Source organism: Brassica napus, chromosome C5, assembly GCF_020379485.1.
Source record: "Brassica napus cultivar Da-Ae chromosome C5, Da-Ae, whole genome shotgun sequence".
Lineage (NCBI taxonomy): Eukaryota > Viridiplantae > Streptophyta > Magnoliopsida > Brassicales > Brassicaceae > Brassica > Brassica napus.
The window spans coordinates 27,888,311-27,911,673 of record NC_063448.1 but is presented as its reverse complement, the minus strand read 5'-3'; the positions used below and the strand labels follow the sequence as shown (position 1 = coordinate 27,911,673).

The 23,363-nt window shown below is 36.6% G+C and overlaps 2 protein-coding genes, 1 long non-coding RNA gene and 1 pseudogene across 3 annotated transcripts; 1 reads left to right on the top strand and 3 right to left on the bottom strand.

The window, feature by feature from the left end:
* Positions 1 to 6,755: 6,755 nt before the first annotated feature.
* On the bottom strand, positions 6,756 to 8,999 carry LOC106350044. The gene is made up of 3 exons (XM_013789985.1): positions 7,426 to 8,999; positions 7,186 to 7,296; positions 6,756 to 7,089 (listed from the first exon to the last, which is right to left on the bottom strand). The coding sequence occupies exons 1-3, from the start codon at positions 8,997 to 8,999 to the stop codon at positions 6,756 to 6,758; spliced, it is 2,019 nt and encodes a 672-aa protein (XP_013645439.1).
* Positions 9,000 to 10,150: 1,151 nt separating this feature from the next.
* LOC106350045 (ATP-dependent Clp protease proteolytic subunit-related protein 1, chloroplastic-like) lies at positions 10,151 to 11,414 on the bottom strand. The gene is made up of 6 exons (XM_048757370.1): positions 11,238 to 11,414; positions 11,074 to 11,142; positions 10,915 to 10,977; positions 10,565 to 10,676; positions 10,415 to 10,476; positions 10,151 to 10,222 (listed from the first exon to the last, which is right to left on the bottom strand). The coding sequence occupies exons 1-6, from the start codon at positions 11,412 to 11,414 to the stop codon at positions 10,151 to 10,153; spliced, it is 555 nt and encodes a 184-aa protein (XP_048613327.1).
* Positions 11,415 to 14,957: 3,543 nt separating this feature from the next.
* Positions 14,958 to 20,194, top strand: LOC125587882 (annotated as a pseudogene).
* A 43-nt stretch (positions 20,195 to 20,237) lies between these two features.
* Positions 20,238 to 22,208, bottom strand: LOC106401354. The gene is made up of 3 exons (XR_007324282.1): positions 20,900 to 22,208; positions 20,595 to 20,813; positions 20,238 to 20,515 (listed from the first exon to the last, which is right to left on the bottom strand). It is a non-coding gene; the product is annotated as an uncharacterized LOC106401354 (long non-coding RNA).
* Positions 22,209 to 23,363: the final 1,155 nt, after the last annotated feature.

The window sequence follows — 23,363 nt, the reverse complement described above, 5'->3', positions numbered from 1 at the left end:
AATAAGGAATATGGGGTTTGGGGTTTCGGGTTTTGGGTTTCGGGTTTGGGGTTTCGGGTTTCTGGTTTTGGGGTTCCGGGTTTTGGATTTCGGGTTTCGGGTTTCGGGTTTTTGGTTTCGGGTTTTGGGGTTTCGGGTTTAGGTGTTCGGGGTTTGGGGTTTCTGGTTTTGGATTTTGGGTTTCGGGTTTCGGGTTTCGGGTTTCGGGTTCTAGGGATTTAACCATAACACTCGTTAAAAATAACGACGAAACTTAAAATTAAATATGGGGTTTGGAATATATGAAGTAGAAAATTAAAGATGGGGGTTTGGGTTTCGGGTTTCGGGTTTGGGGGTTGGGGTTTGGGGTTTGGGGTTTCGGGTTTGGGGTTTCGGGTTTCGGATTCTAGGGATTTAAACATAACACTCGTTAATTCCACGTAAGCACAAATCGTCGTAAAGTCCTCGTAGTATGAAATCGTCGTAACTACCACGTAAAATGATTTAAACAAAACACTCGTTAATTCCACGTAAGCAGAAATCGTCGTAAAGACCACGTAAACGGATTTATACATAAACCCGTTAATTCCACGTAAGTACAAATCGTCGTAAATATCTCGTAGTGTACAAACTTGAAAAAAAAAGGAAAAGGAGAGAAATACCAGATTAACATGTGGCAAGACTTCCAGCATTTATAATACGTAAGTCTCGCCCACATGAATTCTAATATCTTCTCCTTTTCCTATTTTTTTCAAATATTTATAATTTGAATAGGATTTTTTTGAGGATTGTGATTTGAGATAAGGTGTGATTTGGGAGTTTGTGTGTGGTTTGAGAGTGAGAGTTGTGGGTATATTTATAGGAAAGCAAGCCTCGTTAATTCCTCGTAAGGTAAATCGTCGTTAATACCTCGTATAAAAAAACACGGGCCTTTGTGATTCCTCGCAATTTCCTCGTAAAAAAAAAGACGGGCCTTTGTAACTGCTCGCTATTTCGTCGTAAACTTACGAGGAATTTGCGACGATATGTAATCTTATATATACACCCGAGCGCTCACTCTTTCTTTCCTCTCTACTTCCTCTCTACTTCCTCTCCATTTCGTAGCAATGGTTAGCCTCTCTGATTCCTCTCTAATTTGGTTAGTTTATGATAGATTAGGTGGTTAGTATAGGGAATTTAGATAGGTTTGCGGATTTTATGTTGTTTAGTGTTGATTATGTGGATAATGTTGGGAAATATATTGTTGATGTTAATTTTAAAATTTCATTTTTTTTCCAGGTTCGAAAAGAAAGACTTACTGCCCATTACAGAGAGATCTTCGGTGAGCCGGGTAGTCGTTTAGACCCGGCCTCTTCTTCCGCTCCCAGTTCTTCGGGCCAGGAGACTGTCCCCGAGACTCAGTACACTCAGAGAGTCTCTGGGTCTACTTCTTCTACTGCACCATCGGCTCCTCATGTGCCTCCTCCGATGCCTCCTCCTGTGCCTCCTCCGATGGCACCTCCGATGGCCGCCGATATTCATCCTGATTTGATGGTGCCTCCGAGTGCTCCTTACTCGCAGTACACTGTAGAGGACATTCTCAGTCTGCCAGGCAGAGAAGGTTTACCAGTCATCGACCCAGACCGACCGGACGGAACTTTGTGGTATGTTGCATTAATTTTTTTTTAATTCGTTTAAATTTCTTTTATAACATTAAAAAATAATTTATATTTTAAATTTGTATTTTCCAGGTGGGGGGTTGACGGATGTCTTGCATCGGACGTAACCGACACGATCAAGGGTTACTTCTCCATGCCACATCCAAACTGGAGTAAGACGCCTCACTACGTCAGAAAGACGTGGTTCAAAATTTACGCTGTAAGTTTCTATTAATTAATTATATATACTTTAATTTTTTCATGATTTATATATATACTTTCTAAAAAACTAATTGTTAATTTATTTTTCCAACAGCAAAAATATACTTGGGCCTTGGGGATCACTGAGAGGGTGAGGAAGAAGTTTAACGCGAAGGCGAAAGTTCGCTTGTTGGACACGGTCTCCAACTGGAAGGGTGACTGGATCGTGAAGGGGTATGAGCGTGGCAAACCCGCTGAGCTCACCACGGATGTGTGGGATGGCCTCATCCGTTATTGGCGCCTTCCTGATTCCATTAGAATCGCCCAGGCTTGCTCTAACTCCCGTAACACGGTCGATGAGCACGGGAACGGGCCGATGCTTCACACTACGGGCCAAAAACCCCACGCCGGTGTCCGTTTGGAAATGGTAATTAAATATTTTATTAAATATTTTATTAAATAATTTTAGGCCAAAGAGACGGGACATCTCCCTTCTCTTATGGAACTTTACGAGAGGACCCACAAGAACAAGGACGTAGTTGCTCGGGTTGAAGACCGCCAGACTCAGCTGACCCAGCAGTCTACCGACGGATTACCCATCACCTTATCCACACTTGACGTGGATAAGATTTACGAGGAGATAAATTTTCAAAAAAATTATTTTTTTATTATTCATTTAATTTAACTTTAAATTTATACTTACAATATTTATTTTTTGTTTTTAAGGTTGTCCCTAAAAAAAAGGGACGGACGTTGGGTATTGGTTCCGTCAACGATGTTCCGAGAGCGACATCGTCTTATGGTCAGCGACGGGATGATGAAGTCACTGAGCTGCGTAGAGAGTCCGCTCAGCTGCGTAACGAGTTGACCGCGACAAAATCTCGTATGGGTGGAGTCGAGGGTTTCTTGGACGTTATTGCGGCCACAAATCCGGAATGGGAGTCCATGTTGAGGAACATGCGACAACAACATCCCATTCAAGGCGAGTCATCCGACGTACATAACGAGGCGGATGTTACGAGGAGGAGTGATGAATTCTACCGGGCGATGAACGACCCTTAGTTTTTTTTTTGGTTGTTGTATTATATAAATTCAAAACTTATTTATATATAAAATATTTTCATTTTGATTTATTTTTATTTTAAATTTTAATTTATTATTAAATTAAATAATTTTAATTATTTTTTAATTATATTTTTTAATTCTGTAAAAATAATAAAAACGAAGTAAATTCGTAGCTAATGTACGACCTCTTTACGTGGAAACCTTTCGAGGAAATGACGAGAAACAATTAACGACTATTTTACGAGGAAACATTTGCGAGGAAATAACGAGGAAAAGTTTACGAGTATTTTACGAGAAAATCGTTTCGTGGTTGTTACGTGTATTTTGCGAGGAAACTCTTTCAAGGTATTTACGTGTAGGTTACGAGGAACTCATTTCGAGGTATTTACGAGGAATTGTAGCGACGTCTTTGCGTGGAATATTGACGTGGTCTTTACGACGAATCGCCCTACTTCGTCTTTACGACGAAATATATTCCTCGCTAAGTTACGACGAATTAGCGAGGAAATATGTGTTACGACGGACGAGTAACGAGCAAACGCGCTTCCTCGCTATTTCGTCGTAAAGCCTCTTTTACGACGAAATAACGAGGAAAACCGCCCTCGTTAAGGTGATGTTTTCTTGTAGTGGGTCCTTCTGATACAATGGGAAAAGACAGCGCATCTGAGATTCCTTGTCCTTCAACAACAATGGGGAAATCATCACAGAGTCTGTGTCCTGCAACAACAAAGGAAAAAGGCAAAGGCAAAGTTGAGGAGAGTGTGGTTCCTCCTACGGTTCGTCGTAGCCCTCGGCAAGGAAGAAAGGTAACCATAAAATGAAGCTTTGTAATATGTCGGACTGTCTTTTTGTTGTAATTTTCTCTTGACTCTTTTGTAATGTCATTGTTGTTTGCTTGTAATATCGGCTTGTTGGAAATCGGCTTGTAATGTATTTTGGTGTTTACTATGAATTGAACTTATGACTATGTTGATGACTGTTTTGGCTAATAATGTTAAGTTTGGTTTTATTAACAGGAGATTGAAACTGAAACTGATGATATGATGGATTTTTTGAAGAATTTGTCACAATCATCTACCCATGGGAAACCTTCATCGAAAAAAGAAGAAATGAGCACACAAGAGTATTTACAAGACGCAATGGGGAACCTTTCTCAAGTATCACATGTTAAAGGTTTCGATCCCTCACAAAAAACGAGTGATGAAGAATCACCTAAATGGGTTACTCCATTATCATCCTTGAAGCCTGGAGATTGGAGAACATCCACTCTCAAAGATATGGAATTACCTGAGGACTGGGTGAACGACGACGACTACTCATTAGTGTTTGTCCTTGAGGATTCATGGACCAAACTGATTCATTGGTGCTCAACTACCAAACAGTAAGTCTATGCCTTCCCTCTATGTTCTAAATTCAACAAATTTTTAATTATATGTTGCATCGCAGGCACCTTAAAATTGGACCTTCTATGTACACAACTGAGTTAGCAGAACGTGTTATGGGACCTGCAGTGTGGCTGCAAAATCAAGTAAGTTATACATTACTTTGCACACCTACTTACTGTTCTTCTTCTTTAGCAACACGCCAACTCACTCTGTTTGTATCATATTTTTAAGGAAATTGATGCTATGCTCTTCTTATTTCGCGAGAGGACTTCTTTGCGACGATGGAATCCGTCCAAAGTAGCTTTCATGAGATGCATATTCAGTAATCAAATGAAGAATTCTTACATAGAGTTCAAGAAAGACAGAAAAAAAATTCAGGGTAAAAGGACTACTCCACCAATACGGAATTGGTGAACTTCCTTCACACGGACGAACAAGATCAGTGTGGGATCTTAATGTCAATTGTATGTATGTGCCTCTTCTTGTACACGGTAACCACTGGATCTCTATGTGTGTTAACTTTGTTACTCGTTCCATAGAGGTTTTTGACTGTGCGGGACTGAAACACAACAAGGACTTGGAGCCATTTGCCCATCTCATCCCTAAAATTGTTAAAGCCGTGCAGTCTTCAGAGAAGAGGGGATTTACCGCAAAGCCCTATGAAGTCACTTACGCTCCAATGCCCTTCTTCCTAAACAAGACTAGCAGCGATTGTGGAGTATATGCGTTGAAGCACATTGAAGCACATCTTCTAGGCATGGACTTAACGTTGGTGAATGACGACAACATTCGTGAAGCTCGCCACAAGATTGCTTATGACCTATGGGAAGCTGCTAATGATCTTGAGCTTATTTCGAGAATGGGAATGTTTGTTCCTCTGAAGGCTACAACTTCTCCTACGGTTGAGATTGTATAATGCTATTTTCACTGTCTTGTTTACCAAGCACGTTGTTATTGACGTTTTTAGTTACTCTTATATGACTCGTAACTAGCATTGGTTTGCATCTCTTATGAGGAATTTGAATCTATTATTTAGCACTTGATTTGAGTCTCTTATTTAGCATTGGATTTCATACACGAGAACAAACAAAGGCATACATGATCTGAATCTAAATGGTCTTATTTGACTCTCTTATTAAAGGCTATTGTAGCAAACAAAATTTTTAAAAATAAAAATGGAGATGAGGGGCATCGAACACTTCACTTGGGTTTTTATAAGTCCAACATAAACCACTGGACTACTTGAAACTATTGAGATTAACGGCAAGAAATGAATGTAAATGGTCTTATTTGACTCTCTTATTAAAGTCTATCGTAGGAACAAAATGGAGATGGAGGGCATCGAACACTTCACCTACGGTAATTGTACCTACAACATAAACCACTGGACTAATTGAAACTATTGACATTAGTGGCTGATTACAAAATTAAATAAAGTGAATCTAAAGTAAGCCATACAACATATCAACCCCTAACGATACCCTAAATGAATCTAAACTAAGCCATATAACATATGAACCCCTAACGATACCCTAAATGAATCTAAACAGGGAGCCATACACGATCTAACCTAACTAGGCTACAAATCTTAATAGTCAATATAAATCTTAGTTTAGTATTGACAATAGCATAGGGTCTATTTGTATGTGTTGTGATAGTCATAAGATTTGTATTGACTTTTAAGATTTGGAAGGAATCCCTAAACCCCGATTAACAGTAGTCGTTTGCCCTAAACATAAACTTATATAACACCAATGACCAGAAACCCTACTTATTTCATCGTTTATTTCTCTTCTCCGTCTTTCTCTCCTTCTCAAAAACCGATCATGACTAACAATGTAGGGATTCCTTCCAGATGCTGGTGTGGGAAGGGGATTGTCACTTATGTTTCAAAAACGGAGGAGAACCCATACAGAAGATTCTTCCGATGTGAGATTGGTTTGAAGGTAATTACCTAAAATTATGACTTTTAATTCTTCTATGTTCCAATTGACATTTTTGTGTTTCAATTCAGAGAAAGAAAGAGCAACATCTTTTTAAGTGGGTCGACGAGGCTCTGCTTGATGAGATACGAAGGATGCATGAGCAACAATCGAGAATGGCCGAAGAAATTGAAGTTTGAGAAGTTCCTTGAAAAAGACAGTGGAGGAAGCAGTTATCGAGCACAAGAAGTCGGGAGATGTAGGACTAATTGGATCCATTCTCACTATTTTATGTCTCTGTTCTAAATTTGATTGATCTTGTAATTGCTTTCTGGATCTATCTACTTTGTCAAAGATTAAATCAATTTGGTATTCAGATGTGTTGTCAATTTATGGATCAAATCTTAACGTTAGACTTAAAACTTGCATAAAACGAAGTAAATACTGGAAACGTGCACAAAATATAAAACAGAGTTGGTCCTGAAAAAACAGAGTTTGACATGCAACAAAGATAATTTTAGAAAAAACTCTGAAAAGTAACTTGCATAGACCGAATGGCTTGTATCCTATATTGCTCTATCACAGGTCGACCGGTTGTGACCTTCAACACCACATCGACTGCATTTACGACGTTTAGAGGTTTGAGTTCCTTGTGACGAGCGGATCTTGTCTTCAACTGTCTCGTACCTACGTTTCTTTCTCCGACCTGCAGCTCTTCTAGTTTCTGGAGGAAGGACTTTCGCTTGCTGAACATGAGATGGGACAATCCATGCATCTTCCGGGACACCAATAGGATTTATGCTTTCCTCATAAATCGATCTCCATGAAGCAGTGGTGTACATGTCGTCAGTGAGTGTGTGTGCTTGTATGCCTACGCTGAAAGCTGCTTTTATGGCGTGTCTGCATGGGATTTTCATCAGATCGAATTTCCCACATGAACATGTGCGTCTGACCAAGTCGACCATACATTCAAAAGTGTCACCTCGAACCAAAAACCTGTCATCGCTAACTGGGAAAACCTGAAACTTCTTACCCTTCTCAATCCTTCGATCAATTTTCTTCTCTACAGCAACGGTCAGTGGATGTTTATGCTTAGAACTTAAAGTTCTACGTTTGAAAAACCATCAAGTCATCATTTCCCTTATGCTGTCCAACAAAGGTATAACTGGAAACTCTCTTGGCGAACGCAAAGCATAATTTATTGATTCAGCAGGGTTATTGGTCCTAACATCGTACCTGTAACCCGGAAATTGACAACGAGCCCACTTTCTCACATCAGCTTGTATTAGATAGGTTCCAATTGCAGGACTAATTGAGAAAATAGCAGTGAATTGCTTCTTAAAATCAGCAACTCGGTAAGCTTTAGAAGCCTTTGCAACCAAACCAGCGACTCCTTTACCCTTGAAATATGTAACAACATTGTTCAGCAAGTGGTGAATGAAAATTCCGTGATGAGCATGCGGATACACTTTTGCAATAGCTTTAGCAAGTGAAGTATTCCGGTCAGACACAAAAGCTAAACCCTGATCATCAGCAATGACAACATTAAGTTGTCTCATAAACCATTCCCACGAGCGGTCATTCTCTGAGTCGACAACTCCAAATGCAATAGGATATAGGTTCGAGTTTCCATCCAAAGCAGTAGCAACAAGTAACACTCCTTTGTATTTGCTCTTCAAGAAAGTCCCATCCACAACAATAACTTTCCGAATGGCAGCATAAAAACCGCGAATAGACTGACCATATGAGATGAAGAGGAATCTGAATCTCCCATTGCTATCAGTTTCGTAAAATGTGTGTGATCCTGGATTAGCTTCCTTCATCATGTGCAAGTATTTGGGAACTTTTTCATAACCCTTCTCCGGAATGCCTCTCACAACATTTACTGCATACTCACGTGCCTCCCAAGCTAAAGAGTAGGATATCTCAACTCCATGATCATTATGCATAAACTGGATGATATCATTAGGTTTCGGCCCTTCCTTGACAGTTTCGTACTTATGCTTAATGAGACTACCAACTGTTTTTGATGAAGCGGTCCGAACAGAGTGGTTCCTTGATGATGGAGAACATGAATGATCAGGTACATACTTTTTGATGATAAAATATGAAGAACCTGTTAATCCCTCTGCGCGAACACGCCAGCGGCAATCATCATCTGCGCAACGAACGTACCAAACTCTTCTATCTGTTTTGCCAACCTTGTAGTCAAAATTATGTTTCATTGTGCATATTTCCATTGTTGCCTGCAGAGCTGCTTTGCTAGTAAAATGTTGACCCTTCTTCAAAACATCAACCAGAGAAAAACGGACATACTTTCCGTTGATCATATCTTTCTCACACTTGTTTTCATCATCACTTTCATCTATCTTCGCATCTTCTTCTTCAAGCTCAGCTTCACCATCAATATCATCTGAAACTTCACCCGACATACCCACTTCCTCTCTGTTAGGCAACTCAGCAGGCTCTTCATTCAAGTTAAATCCGACCTTAGATCGAATACACACACATAACCTTGTTGAAGCTTTGGTCTTCACATATGTAAGAAAATTTTGCAGTTGTCGATCATTGGTGATGAAAACAGGTGGTGAGTCGAGGCCAATCACCAAATCGGAAGGTAAGTAACTCAGCTCGATATTGACCAAGTTTAGATCAGTTCCAAAGTCCTCAGAAACCATAACTCTTAGGTTGTCAAAGGTTTTGCTTGTGTCCAAAGTAAGTAATCTACCTCCTGTTTCTTCATCAACAAGAAACTTCCACCCTTTTGTTTTGGACGATCTCCAAAAACCAGAATAGGCATAGATGTGCATATTCTCACGTTAGATTGAAAAAAGTTTGGAGAAACTATGAAAAAGAGAAGAAGCTCCACGTTTTTTTGGTCCAAATCGTGGTTGGCAACGAAGAAAGAAAAATTTAGGGAAGAAGATTTAAAAAAGGAAATAAAAAAGATTTAATAGATTTAGAGAATATTTTCTAACCGTTTTTTCCTAGATTTTTGGATTTTGTTTAAAATCTAGTAGAAAGTACATTCTACGTATGGTAGAATAAAGATAATGTGGTAGATATAGAATACAAATATTGTAGATATATGAGAAGTGAGAAGAATGTATATACTTCCATAGAAGATATAAGAACGTTTATTATTACTTATGATCTACCAGAAAGACAGAACATAAAAGAAAATATTGATTTTGTATTCTGCCATCTTAGATCTTAATGTTTCCGGTCTAATGCGCATTCTTCGGTATGTAGATCATTGTGTTTCAGTTAGAAAGCATATTCTGAATCGCCGTAGATGGTAGATCTTATATACTAACATCTTTAGCCTATTTTTCAATTTACCATTCCAAATATCTTTTTAATCCAAAAATATTTTTCATAGATGCACATGTTTGACTACTTCAGGTTTTAGATTTTTCTTAATTTTTTTGCATTGTAAATTAATTGATATGAATTTTTATAACTTTGAAGGGTATTGAAAGTCCAAAAGTGACAAAATTTGATTTTGTACTAAGGGGACAATAGCATAGTTTAGTTGTTTCCTTTTCCCAAATTTCCCAATAATAAAATTTATTTTGATCATTTTTTTCATTGAATGTTATTTTTGCGAAAATAAACTAAAAATAAAAATGACTATCCAAGAGAATTTTTTTTATTATTGTCATGAAAGTGCAGGGCTTTTAGGACTAACAGAGTTTGGAAGCAGAAGAGTGGTTCATATATCTGCAGGTTTCATCTTCTCCTCATATTAGGTAATGCTCAAACCCGTGAAATTTCTCATGAAGAATCGGTCTTTTGGTTTCATCACGAAATTGACCGCTAAACTTCGAGAAAACAGAAAAAAGAACACTTTTGTATGTTAATACTACATGTGTTTGCTTACAGACTTGTAACAGCTACATATTCCAGAGTGACTAAGCAAATCGAGATTCAAACATTTTTTTGTGTGTGAATTAACCGATCATCTTAGTCCGGCTGAAGCTGTTGGATTGCTTCCTCCAGGTCTTCCCATGGCAAGAGACCCATCGTAATCCTAAACCCCAAACATACATATTTTCCATTTAAGCATGAATGAAGCCAACACAAAGCATAACTTAAATTGGGTGTAAGGTTGTATATGAAGTATAAATTACCCGTTTCTCGAAGGAACATATTCCTTACATTACAAGTGAATAATATACTTCAGGAGATTACATAAAAGGGTACAACAAATTGTGAGCGTCACCTTTATCCACATGTCTATGGCAGCTCCGCTTGATCTGTTTACTTTTGGCAGATATAATTTTGCTGTACCATAAACCATCAAAAAACTTACATAAGCTTCAACAAGTGAGCAAGAGGTATTGATATGTATATTATGATCTAACAAACGTACTTGATGAATGTGGTTGTACAGCACGATAACCCTTTTTCCCCAGAGAAAGAAGCATTGCTGCTTGACCAAAAGCCATGCCACAATTTATTGTATATACATCCGACTTGCAATACTTTTAAGCAACACACAGAAAATCGAAACAGTGTGAGTGACTTAAGGCTGGTTCAGGTGAATATGAATGCACACGATTCCTTTATCGAAATACATGAGCCAGTAAAAAAAATCAACAAAAGAAACTTCATGATTGGACATGTGAATCACAAGATAGGACACGCAAGTGTATAAATGATTAACTTATAATCACAATAAAGATAAATGCACACACGGATTGTTTTAGTGAGATGACTTACAGAAATGGTGTCAGCTATGGCATAAGCCTCTGTTTCTGACCCAACAGTCTCCATCTTCTCATTCTACATGGCATTTTAGCAAAGAGAAAACAATAGCTTATTAGATAGCTTTTAAAGGTCACAAGCAGATTGTTCCATCAAAACAAAAATATGCAATACCTGAGTCCCAGGTGAGTTTATGTATAGGTAGATGGGATTTGCTGGGTTATCATAGTCTAACCACATAAACTGCGCAACGAGTAACTCAGTAACATGTGTTCAAAAAAAAAAAAAAAAAAAAGAGTAACTCAGTAACAGCAGGTACAATCTGCCAGTAAACACACCAAAAGGAGCAAGATCAGTGCCTGAGCAGAAAGGAAACAAGTGGGTTTAATGGCACGTGGAGGTCTTACAGGCATGCCAAGGTAGCAAATCCTAGCATCCAAGAGCAAAGAAGGCAAATCTGGAGGAGCAGTTCTTGGTCTTGCAGATCCTCCACCTCTGTACATTTGGACACTCATGATATATCTTCTAGGATCCGCTACATTCATACCAGACATACTCCATATTCCACCATTGTCTAAATAATTTCTTCTGGACGAGATGCTTTCCTATTAACAAAAAGAAGCAACGCCAAAAGACAATATAAGATTGAGAATCAACCTATGTTCTCCTCTTAGTTGTTTCCATATTCTGGAACTGAAAGCGGACTGAACAAGAAGGGCTCATTTTTAACCTCTGTAACTTTTTCCGCTTGCCTACGGACACTCGGCCAGGGCTATCCTCGGTCATGAACATATCCATTTGAGCTGGATTAAGCCCGTAGAAATATTGCGGTACATTCTTGAAGTTTTGCATCACCAAAGAAAAAGGCAAAGAAACATATATTAAGTATCATGTCAGGTCATATGGGTTTTTTTTTGTAACTGAAAACGGACTGAACAAGAAGGGTTCACTTTTAACCTCTGTAACTTTTTCCGCTTGCCTACGGACACTCGGACAGGGTTATCCTCGGTCATGAACATATCCAATTGAGCTGGATTAAGCCCGTAGAAATATTATATTTTTTTGCATAATTTATCTTGTTAATAATTTATATTATAATCGGTTCAAATTTGTTGTTAACAATTAGTGTTCAGCATTTTTCTTTAGATAACATATATTTTGAAAAAAATTCATAATTATTTTTGTTATATATATAATGGATATTATTGAATTATTGTGTTACCTAAATAAATGATATAACCATTATTTAGTAACATATAAATAAAATAATTTGTTTAATTTATTATTGATTGATATGTTTTTGTAGTATTAAAATTGTAAAAATAAGTTTTATTTATTTTCATTGTATAAATTATTGTTTTTTAATTATTTAAATTATCTAAATAATTTGAAAAAAATTGTTAAAAATTATTTAAAAAAAATTGAGTTCTAATATTTTATATTGTTTTGACAGAAGAGTAATTATAGTGTTGTTTGGAAACATTAATACTTATATAAAGAAAGAAATATTGATGATTTAATGTAAGTTTAACTATAAAGTAGAAATGTGTATTTAATTTTAAAACTTACAAAATAAATGTTAAGTCCAACATAATGTTTTTGTTTTAATAATATAGATAAGTTTGTGAGCTACAACCCCAAGTATATTCTGATATGCAGTGAGAAACATCCCAAGTATAAGAAATATGTCAATAACTACAACACGTTTATGGTAGTTCATGCCAAATGTACGAAGTAAAAGCTAATATGATGGCAACATCATAATCAAGTTTAATTGATTTTAAGCTTAGTTAATGGAGTCATTCCGTAATATTTTAAAATTAAGCTTGTTCAAGCAAACTCGAACCGACCCAAATGATTAGATCCGACCAGACATAACTTCTCTTTCCCCATATCGATTAATTAGGGTTCGTAAGAAAAGAAAAAAAAATGGAAATTTCTAACACAGAGAGATTGAAAGAGACTCGGTTTGAAAGACAGAGAGAGATTCGGTTTCTTCGTAACAGAGACAGAAAGAGGAAATCGATTTCAGAGTTCATAAGAGGGTCTAGTAAAATCGATTCAGGATGTAGTAAGCTTCCACCGTGTCTTTTTGTTTCAGGATGTGAAATCCATCTCGCTTTTGTTTGTGCGGGATGTCCTTTTAACATGTTCTTATGCGATTTTGTTGTTAACAATGAGCCCATGTCAGTGAAAATTAATTGTTTCATTCGGGTTTGTTCAAATATGAAGAAGATGGGAAGTTGATTCGGGGAAAAAAGATGGGAAGTTGATATGGTTAGAAATCCCCAATTGCCTGAAACCCGAATCGAAACAATTCTCATTTATATTGTTATCTATGTTTTCAAACAATTCTCATTTATACTACTATCCATGTTTCCATACAATTCTTATTTATACTGATATCCATGTTTCCAAACAGTACTAAAAAATACTTTAGTTTTAATAATATAAAAATAGTGAGGGAGATTTCATATAGGGCTAGCTCACATATAGTAAGTATAACATCTATATAGTGAGGGACATCTATCGGTTCAGTTTGGTTTATCCAATCAGATATGAATCGGGCGGGCTTTTACCAAAGCTAATGCAGGTTTGTTGAGCAAACAAGGAAATGACGTACAGATATTAGAAACCCTAATTGCCTAAACCCGAATCAAAACCTAGCTAGAGACAAGAAAAGAAGACGACAAAGAGGGGACAAAATCAGAAATCAGTTGTGTCATAATTCATTCTCATAACTTGAACCGAATTTGATAAATTGGTTTAATCGAACCAGTCTAGGGGTAGAATCATCAATTTGAGGATAGTAGTCGTTACTGGGAAAGAAAGGGTTCACATTTAAAAATATGTCAGAAGTGAAGAGTTTTTTATTTCCAAACCGAAGTGGTAAATTGGTTTACTCGAACCGGTCTAGGTTGGGTGTTGGTATATAAGAAAAAAAAATATTGTAAGTTTCTTTTTTTTGCTTCATATATATTGTCAGTTAATTACAGTGATTAGCAAATTTAATTACAACGACAACGGCTATATAATACATGAGAGAGCAAGAGGGTGTTGTTGCTTGCTATTTACTTCTTCTCCTACGCAACTTTGAACTTGTCTAACTTCGCTCTGTGATTTAAGAATTAGGGCTTACTATCTTCACAAGAAAAAGAATGGTGAAAGTCGGAACAAAGAGGAAGAGTGACATGAAGAAGATTAGGGACAAAAATTCGCTGGCCACTACGTTCACGAAGTGAAGACATGATCTGTACAGTAAAGCTTCTCAGTATTGTCTTCTCACAGGTTCTCAAATCGCAATCATAGCCACTCCTTCTTATTCCCTATTTCAGGTCTCTTTCTACTCATTTGGTCACTCATCTGACGATGCCATTGTCTCTGCGTATCTCTCCGGACAGAGTCATGTTCCTGTTCAAGAGGTTAGAGAAGACCTTGGTGTTTGCTTGGCTATGAAGGAACTTGGTCTAGGGTTTTGGTGGGAGGACGAGAGGCTTGCCATCTCCAAGGATCCTGAAGAAATCCAGGACGTGATGAAGTCCATGAACAGTCTGTTGAGCGACGCGAGGAAATTTCTTGCGGAGGAAGCTGGTACTTTTAGTCAACGAGAAGTCGTGGTTGTCACTGACGAGATGAAGGGTAAGAGAAATGTTGTTTTGAAATACCACAACATTGCAAACTTAACGACTTCACTGACAGTTTCTGCCACAATAACGCTTCATTACATGCATGAGACTTGGATGATCTTGATTTTCAGACAATTTTGGAAGGTTTCAGCCATCAAGACCATGATGATTTTGCGGCAACCTTTATGATTTGATTACTAGCTAGTGATCATTTATTTATTTATAGATGTAGGATCTTACCGATTATGTAATGAGGAGATAGTCCAATTTGACCTCCCATGAGTTTTCTTAATTGATGGAAATCATTAAGATTTAGCTTTCAGGTTTGAATAGTATTATTCTGGTTCAGTTTTGTATATTGTAGTTCCGGTTCCAAAATCATGACATTTTCATGAAACTTTAATCATCAATTGATCGCTTTTTTTTACTTTTCCAGTTGTGTGTTGACTAATATGATTGTAAGTAACGTATCAACTTTATATTTCATCTGGTTATGTTTTGTAATTTGCTTGCACAGATCCCATCTTTCATCTTGTGTAATGTTTGATTATGTCTTGTTCATCTGAGGTGAACAATTGATATTGGACTCTGGTTTAGAATCAAAAAGCCTATTTTTGAGATGCTTGAATTTGTTGATTTACAGGCCACTTGGGGAAATTGGTTTTGTTTATGACTGTTTCACAATATCAAATAACTCAGGAACTGAGTGAGAGCCTTTATATGGGGTTTTCTTATTGTTCATAACTACTGATCCTTAATGATGTTTGGACAAAAGAAATCCATGGACCAGCTGGTGTTTAAGATTCATGGGACAACCATTCTTGTGGAGTGGTCTCACGGTCTAAGCTAGCAGATCCTATAACAACTATGACGTAGAATTACTAAATGAAAATGAAACAAAGTCTCTTTGATGTCTCTTAGCAAAGATTTGGTTAATCAGGTAATGGGTCTTCTACAACTGATACATGCATAGTAGATCCGCCTCATTCCTTCTTTTCGTCTTCTCTTGGTCGAAAAGTCAAGGGGAGAGAGAGTCGCTGAGCGATTTCTTTATAGATTTTCATCAACAACGAATGAAACTTTGACAACGGCAAATCAACATGCGACGGAGCTTCTGTTCTTCACTTCTTCTCCAATTCGAGCTTCACCGTTGAAAACATAAGAGCTTTGTTTATCAAATGTGGATGTAGTTAACACTACTAGCTAAACAGAATGCTAACTACATCCTACATGCATCACACTCTAATGTCCTTAAAAGGTAATGTTCTTGTTGTTTCCAGATCAGTCATTCACAAGGAAACTACTTCATTGTGGTGGTGCCAAGAGGTAATGGTGGCTAACAAAATCTTAATTTGCTATATCGGAGTCTAACTGAAATTTCACTAAACTGCATAAACTTGATCGTCTAAAAGAGAAACAAGATAATGAAAAAGGAGAAGTGATGAAGGATAATATACGTATGTTAGCTCAACATTTTCAATTTACGGAATGACATAACATTCTTCTACTAACTGATCATATCCTAAATTTTATAAATCATCGACCAGCTCGAGAAATAAGGTGTTATTTCAGAAACGGGGAAGGACACATACGCTAAACATAGATAATGTATGTAATTCATCCTATCCTACTGATTTGATCTCATGCTCTTTGCTTTTTATTTGTTTTGACCATCAACCAAAACCCATAATTCCTCGTCTTAAGATGCCAATTCATTGTGGACAATCTGTGTTGGGAAAGAGTTTGTTTGATCCTTGTGAACATGGAAATGAGTACATACAAGATGATGAGAACAATGTCTGATGCATATTTAGTGCATAATGATATTGCCCGCTTGGAAACGATTGTTGGTTTTCTCACCGACCTGGTGGTAATGGAAACAATTGTTGCATCTTTTCTCATAAAGCTGGTGGTTCAGATAGTGAGGTTTACATTCTTTATTTACTCATCTATATGCAGCTTTGAAGAGACTTGAGATCCAACCTATAGGGGAAACCGTAGTTGTATTTTAGAGTACTGAGATATTCTTCAGATAAATAAGTTTGATATTAATTTCTATTCAATAAATTTTTTCTTGGTTTTAAATTTTTTATTTATTGGCAGAAAATCTACCGAGGACCCACCACAAGTAACGATTATGAGTATTGTGATCTTCACAATATTGTCATTGTGTATGCACCTTTATTAGATAGAGAGCTTCTTTTCTGGTGCAAGTCTAGCCATGGAACATGGATCCACAAGTTGCATAGTAACATTATTTTTTTCTTTTTCAGTACTTATGTTGTTGACTCTGTTTGGTAGGTAGGTTGTTGTCTCTGTGTTTTGTTGAAAGACCATTCCTCTGTATTGAAGTCGATTTAGCCGTAAGAGAACATTCACTGGAAGGGCATTAAGACAGAAATGTTAAAAGTAGTTATTATATCTAAAAAAAACATACGGGTTTCTTATCAAAGCAAAGGAAACTCTAGAGGAATAAAAGATAAGTTTCTATGGCTAGGTACCAATCAAATGTTTTTCAAAGTGGTGTGCCAATTTTTGTCACAGATAAAATATTTTAATGATAAATTAAAAGATCATCTTCTTGCCGGTTAAGCAAATGAGAAATATTACTATCTTGGCAATGGTAAATTGTTATTTCTTGGCAGCTGAAATTTCAGAAATGAGATTCTAGAGATGGTAAAGCGAATTTGCAGAATGCGCAGGATAAGTTGGTCGATGCGAAGCAAGTGGTGTAATATCTAACTTAGAACATTTTGGTGGATTCAAGCTTGTAGTCTCAACCATGATTGCCTTTCGGGTTTATTAATAAAAAAAATATTTGTTATCACAGGACATGAAAAAGGAAGATATGATTGTGAGACAACACTAACACTTAGACTGAAACAAACTAATTCCCATGAGACAAGCTATGCTCAACTTGTCGAATATGATGAACAATTCCTAATCAAGAGTGTAAGAAAAACAGTCTTTGACATAATCTTCCTCGCCAAGTTGTACAAACCGAAAGATCAGAGTTGACTATCCTCATCCCATAACAGAAGCTATAGGCTTCCATCCCATGTATATATGCTCTTATATCACGAGCTTTTCAACGGCATCTGGACCTCCATACATCTATATACTTACGTTGGTGTGTTTCACTCCCAACCAATGTTTTTAAACCGAGACCGGACCGGCTGTTGGACCGGGATAATCCGCGAAACAAAGACCAGTCCGGGTTAGGTTAATAGCAAAACCCAACTAAAGTTGAACCGGTTAAAAACTTGTATTAAACCATAAAAATCAGATAGGATTTATATGTAAGCCAAAATTTTTTTAGTAAAATAATTAACCTCTCTGGTTTTCTTCTTTTAAAGTAAAATTAGATTTTGTAAAAAGATTAATAAAGCAACGCCATAATTCTTTTTTTTTTAATTTTACAGTCTCTGAAAATCATAAATTACAAGAAGACTCACAACCATAGATATTCACGTCAAGGTATTATTTATGCCTACGTCTCACTTTGTTTAATTATTATTTTATGATCACTTGTGTTGAAGACTTTAATAATTAAAACATTAACATTATGAAATTCCAAATTTGTATTAAAGAATAAAACATTATAATTATTCTTGCTTCTCATTATACGAGGAAATAAAAACTTAGTTTCATGACTTTTTTTTAAAAGTGAAAAGATTTGGAGTGATGAAGACCTGAAGAACGAAGTTAAAATGTGATTTTTCATATATTTTAAATTTTAACTATTAAATTATTCTATAACTTTTTATTTTATTTTTGATTTTTAAGTTTTTTAAAACATTTTGGTTACTAACGAAATAATTTGATAGGATCTGTTTTCTAAATAATATGTATATTATTTACAAAATATCATTAAACTGAATTTGGTTGAACCCAAATGAATCCGGTGGAACTATAGAGACCCATGATCCAAAAAAATTTCGGTTCAGTTTTAAAAACATCTCTAATGTTGCCACGTGTCATTATATCCCCTTTTTTTTTTTGCATTCACCATGCACATGATTTTTTTTTTAACATTCAACACTCAAGAGCCCCATTGTATGTGTTGAATCCAAAATTTAACTAACTCACTGCAAGTATTCTAACTATAAACAACTCAAGATAGAACGTCCATTTCAACTTTTTAAGAAAGGCGACACTTGCTAGCTCAGCCAGCAATTGCAACTGCCACCTCATCATCCACTGTTGACTGCGTTGACCTTAGTTTTTCTTCTTCCGCATAAACTCGAGCTTTCCCACAAAAGATTTCTTCTGGCCAAGAGGAGGAAACCCTAATCCATTGACCAGAGTTTAGAAAAACTCTATGGAGGCAGCTACTACAACTATCCCAGAGGCGATCTTGGTGGAGATTATTGTAAGACTACCGTTAAGAAGCATTGCCAGATTGAAATCGGTCTGCAAACAGTGGAAAGCGCTGATAGAATCGTCGTATCTCCGCGGCGTCTTCGTCTCTCTACACAAACAATCCTCTTCCTCCTCATCCTCATGTTCGGAACCGACTATCCTTACCCCATCGCAGAAGCTATAGGCTTCCACGGATGCAGCACATGGGATCTTCCCAGATCTCCTTTTCAACGGTACCCTGATCTCCCCACCCGTAGCTACTTCTATAGATCTTCTTCCAACGGCTTGATCTGGATCGATCTGTTCCCTACTCGCACTGTCGGCATGACTTTCTATTACAAGACCTTTCTCTTGAGATCCCTCCGCCTCCTCAGGAATGTAAAGCTACTGCTTTGGTAACAACGCGTGTGGATGAAGACGGCGTCGTTTTGAGCTTCAAAACGATATGGGAATGTATGAATGGAGAGTGTATGTGTACTCTTCCGGACATGGAGTTTCAAGCGGCTTCTCTCCTCTATTCCCGTTCAATACACTGCCTATTACCCTCCTGTCAATGTCAATGGGATGCTTTATCGGTGGGAGAGGATAGTGCACCTGCAAGCCTTTTAGCTTATGACTTCTTCCGCCCTGAAGACCATGATCACTGTCAGGTTATACCTCTCCCTCTTCCGTATCACGAAGACGTTCGGAGATGCTTGACTACCTCAGGAGGATATGTTATCTACATTGAGATACTGTATGCAAGATTGAAAGTTTGGAAGCTGAATAACAACAAAAACGATTCTGGGACTAGTGAATGGTGGCACTTGTCAGGGGAAGAAATCAACTTGGTCTCTGTGGTGGGATCTGATTTTGATTGTTTTCCCATGGCAGTGAATCCGTTTAATGCTGATTTCGTCTACGTGTGGAGTGTTCAAGACAGTTGTTTGGTGTCAGGTAACTTGCTGTTGTTCATCAAGAGTCAGAGAGTTGGAGGAATAGTGAAGGTTGTTATAGCATAAATACATACCATTCTAAAGGGTATATAGAAGATAATCACAACATAACTACAGTACTCATGTTATCGATGGATCCTGTACCCTGTCTGCCAACTTGAGCTTCCTTTTTGTGGATCCTCTAACTTAAGGACTCGAGAGTTTATTGTCCATCAAGAATCAGAGAATTGGAGTAATAGTGAAGGTCTTTTGGGCCATAAGCATATCCATTCTAAGTAGTATATGGACGGTAATTGTTGGATTGTCTGGTTATATCCCAGGTGGCTCCCAAGTTGAGTTTGTAACTTTTATGTTGTTTCTTGCAAAAGCTTATTTCGGTGTTTAATGTATTTTGTTTTGTTTTTGTCACAACTAGTGGCTCTATCAATATCAGGTCTTCTCTTTTCTGATGAAATAAAATCTGTATACCTTATCCAACCAAAATCACATAACACTAGACAAGAAAACACACACTTAAGCCTTTAGCTACCATTTAGGCCGTTGTCTCCTGAGAGTCAGACCACATCACTAGAGTGGCTAGAAGAGCAATGATTTCGGTCTCAGCTTGCAACCGGTGTGGCCCCAGTCCAACAGTTATGTAGCCTGCTTGCAACATCAGCTCCACCTCTTTCCTCCTGAAGTCTGCTCCATTGCCTGTGTTGACTGTTAGATTGTTCTCATTGAGACAAGTCATAAACAAGAATATTTAATTTGTGTCTTGTAGAGCACTAACCAATTGTTTCGACAATGTGAAAGCGTAGCAAATCACCAGAAGGTTTGAGAACTGCTTAGAAAATGTAATCGGGAAAGGATTTCTTAACGTTCTCTGGGCCAGCGATTAATAGTCCGTTGGATTCTTTAGTTGAGGATTTTACTGCATCGAGAAGAGGTATACCTTCGGCTGTAGCAACCAAACATAACTTTGACTTGGAACTCTAGAAAACTCTAAAAGCTGTTGAAGCAAGTTTAGAAAAAAGAGAGTCAAGAGTTCTGTAAACTGAGGATTTTAGAATTGCTTAGAGAGATGTTGCAACTTACATTTAACCCAGGAGGGGATTAAATTTGATCGGATAGTTAACCAGTACCATTTGATGTAGCCTTTGGCCTGTGACAGCAAATAGCTTGTATACAACTATAATACCAAGATTTTTTTTTTTTTTAAAAGAGCAAGATTTTGACCAATCAAGTGTTTCTTTACAATGTGGTTACTTGCATTGCTTACGCAGCAAAACTAGGGATGTTAACGTAGGGTAAAATAACCAGCCCACCCCACAAATAATCTAATCCAGTTTATACCCAACTTGCAAAAATCAAAAACATCAAGTTTGAAATCCAAACCAAAAAAATAATCCAATAGGTTTACCCGTGGGTACCCAAAATATTTTCTTATTTACTCTGAAGATCATGTAAAATATTAATATCATTAATGTGAGCTTTAATATATAAACAAGATTTTGCAATTTTATAGAAAACTTGTTTTAGCGCAAAAACTCGTTTACGATTTTGGCGGAAAAACTCGCTTTTTCGGAAAAAAAAATATTTTGCAATTTTAACCAGAAAACTCATTTTGCGGTTTTAGCAGTAAACATCGTTTTGACAGGAAACCTCATTTATGGTTTTAACGAGAAAACTTGTTAAGTTGTTTTTGTGGTTTTAGCGGAAAATTTTCTTTTTGCGGTTTTTGGTCGGTAAAATTTTTGTGTGGTTTTGGTTGAAAAACTCGATTTTTGCGGTTTGCGGGAAAAATAATCTTTATGGTTTTGGGGGGAAAACTCGTTTTTGCGGTTTTGGCGGAAAAACTTGTTTTTACGGTTTTGACGGGAAATTTTGTTAGATTTTGGCGGGAACAATCTTTTTGCGAGTTTTTGGCGGAAAAACTCGGTTTTACGGTTTTTGCGAGAAAATTCGGTTTTGCGGTTTTGGCGGGAAAACTCAGTTTTTCGGTTTTGGCGGGAAAACTCGGTTTTGCGGTTTTGGCGGAAAAAAATTAGTTTTATGGTTTTGGCGGGAAAACTCGGTTTTGTGGTTTCGGCAGAAAAACTCGATTTTTCGGTTTCGGCGGGAAAACTCGTTTTTGGTTTCTGTGAGAAAATTTATTTTACGGTTTTGGCGGAAAAATTCATTTTTTTGTTCGAGAAAACTGAGAAAACTGAGTTTTCTGGTTTTGGCGAGAAAACTCGATTTTTCGTTTTTGGCGGGAAAACTCGGTTTTTTGGTTTCGGCGGGAAAACTCGATTTTTCGGTTTCGGCGGGAAAAATCGTTTTGGCGGGAAAATTGGGTTTTACGGTATTGGCGGGAAAACACTTTTTGCGGTTTTGGCGGGAAAACTCGATTTTGCGGTTTTCAGTCGGAAAACTCGATTTTGCGATTTTAGCGGAAAAACTCGATTATACGGTTTTTGCGGGAAAATTCAGTTTTGCGGTTTTGGCGGGAAAACTCGGTTTTGCGGTTTTGGCGGAAAAAAATTAGTTTTATGGTTTTGGCGGGAAAACTCGGTTTTGTGGTTTCGGCAGAAAAACTCGATTTTTCGGTTTCGGCGGGAAAACTCGTTTTTGGTTTCTGTGAGAAAATTTATTTTACGGTTTTGGCGGAAAAATTCATTTTTTTGTTCTGACTAAAAAAAATGTTTTTGCAAATTTTATATAATTTAATTAAAATGGTGAAAATCTATATATATAATTGAAAACCCATAGGTACACCATTACTCTTTTGTATTTACCCAACATAAATATGAGTTTTAAAATTAACTAGATTTTGACCCGCGCTTCTAAAGCGCAGAAATTGTTCTCTTTAAAATTTTACAAAAAAAATTAATTATAATATTATGTAATTTTATATAAGATAATCTGATTATTTAATATTGTATTGATTATTTACGTTTGAAAAATAATAAGAGATGTTAGATATGCTATAAGAAGTTGTATATTTATATTTATAAATTAACTTTAGAAAAATATTGTATTATTTTTTAATTATTGTAAAGTATTATATTTACAAATATAATGCTAAAGATATTTTTCATTGCATATTTAATACTAAAGAATAAAATACAACTATAAAAGTTTGTAACAAATGAAAGTTTTACGATTTTGATATTCTACATGATTAGGAAAATGCGATATGAAAAGACACATAATTTGTATCACAAAAATTAGTGATATTAGTTTAAATTATTTATTAGCTGCAAAATTAAATGTAAAGAAAATGGTTGATTTAATAGTTGTCAAACATAATTTAAATATCACATTTCTTATCACATCAAAAACCTATCTCGCATCCGTATGCAATTATAACATAGGAGTTAGAGATGTGTCTTGTGATTGGTCAAAAAACATTGTTATTTCTAATTGATTGATTTAATAGTTGTCAAACATAATTTAAATAAATAAAATGACATAATCTTGTAAATAATTTAAAAACTAAAAGCATGATACTTGTATTAAATGCCGAAAAACGAATTTAATGTATTTTAATTAATAAAATAATTAATGTTGTTATTTT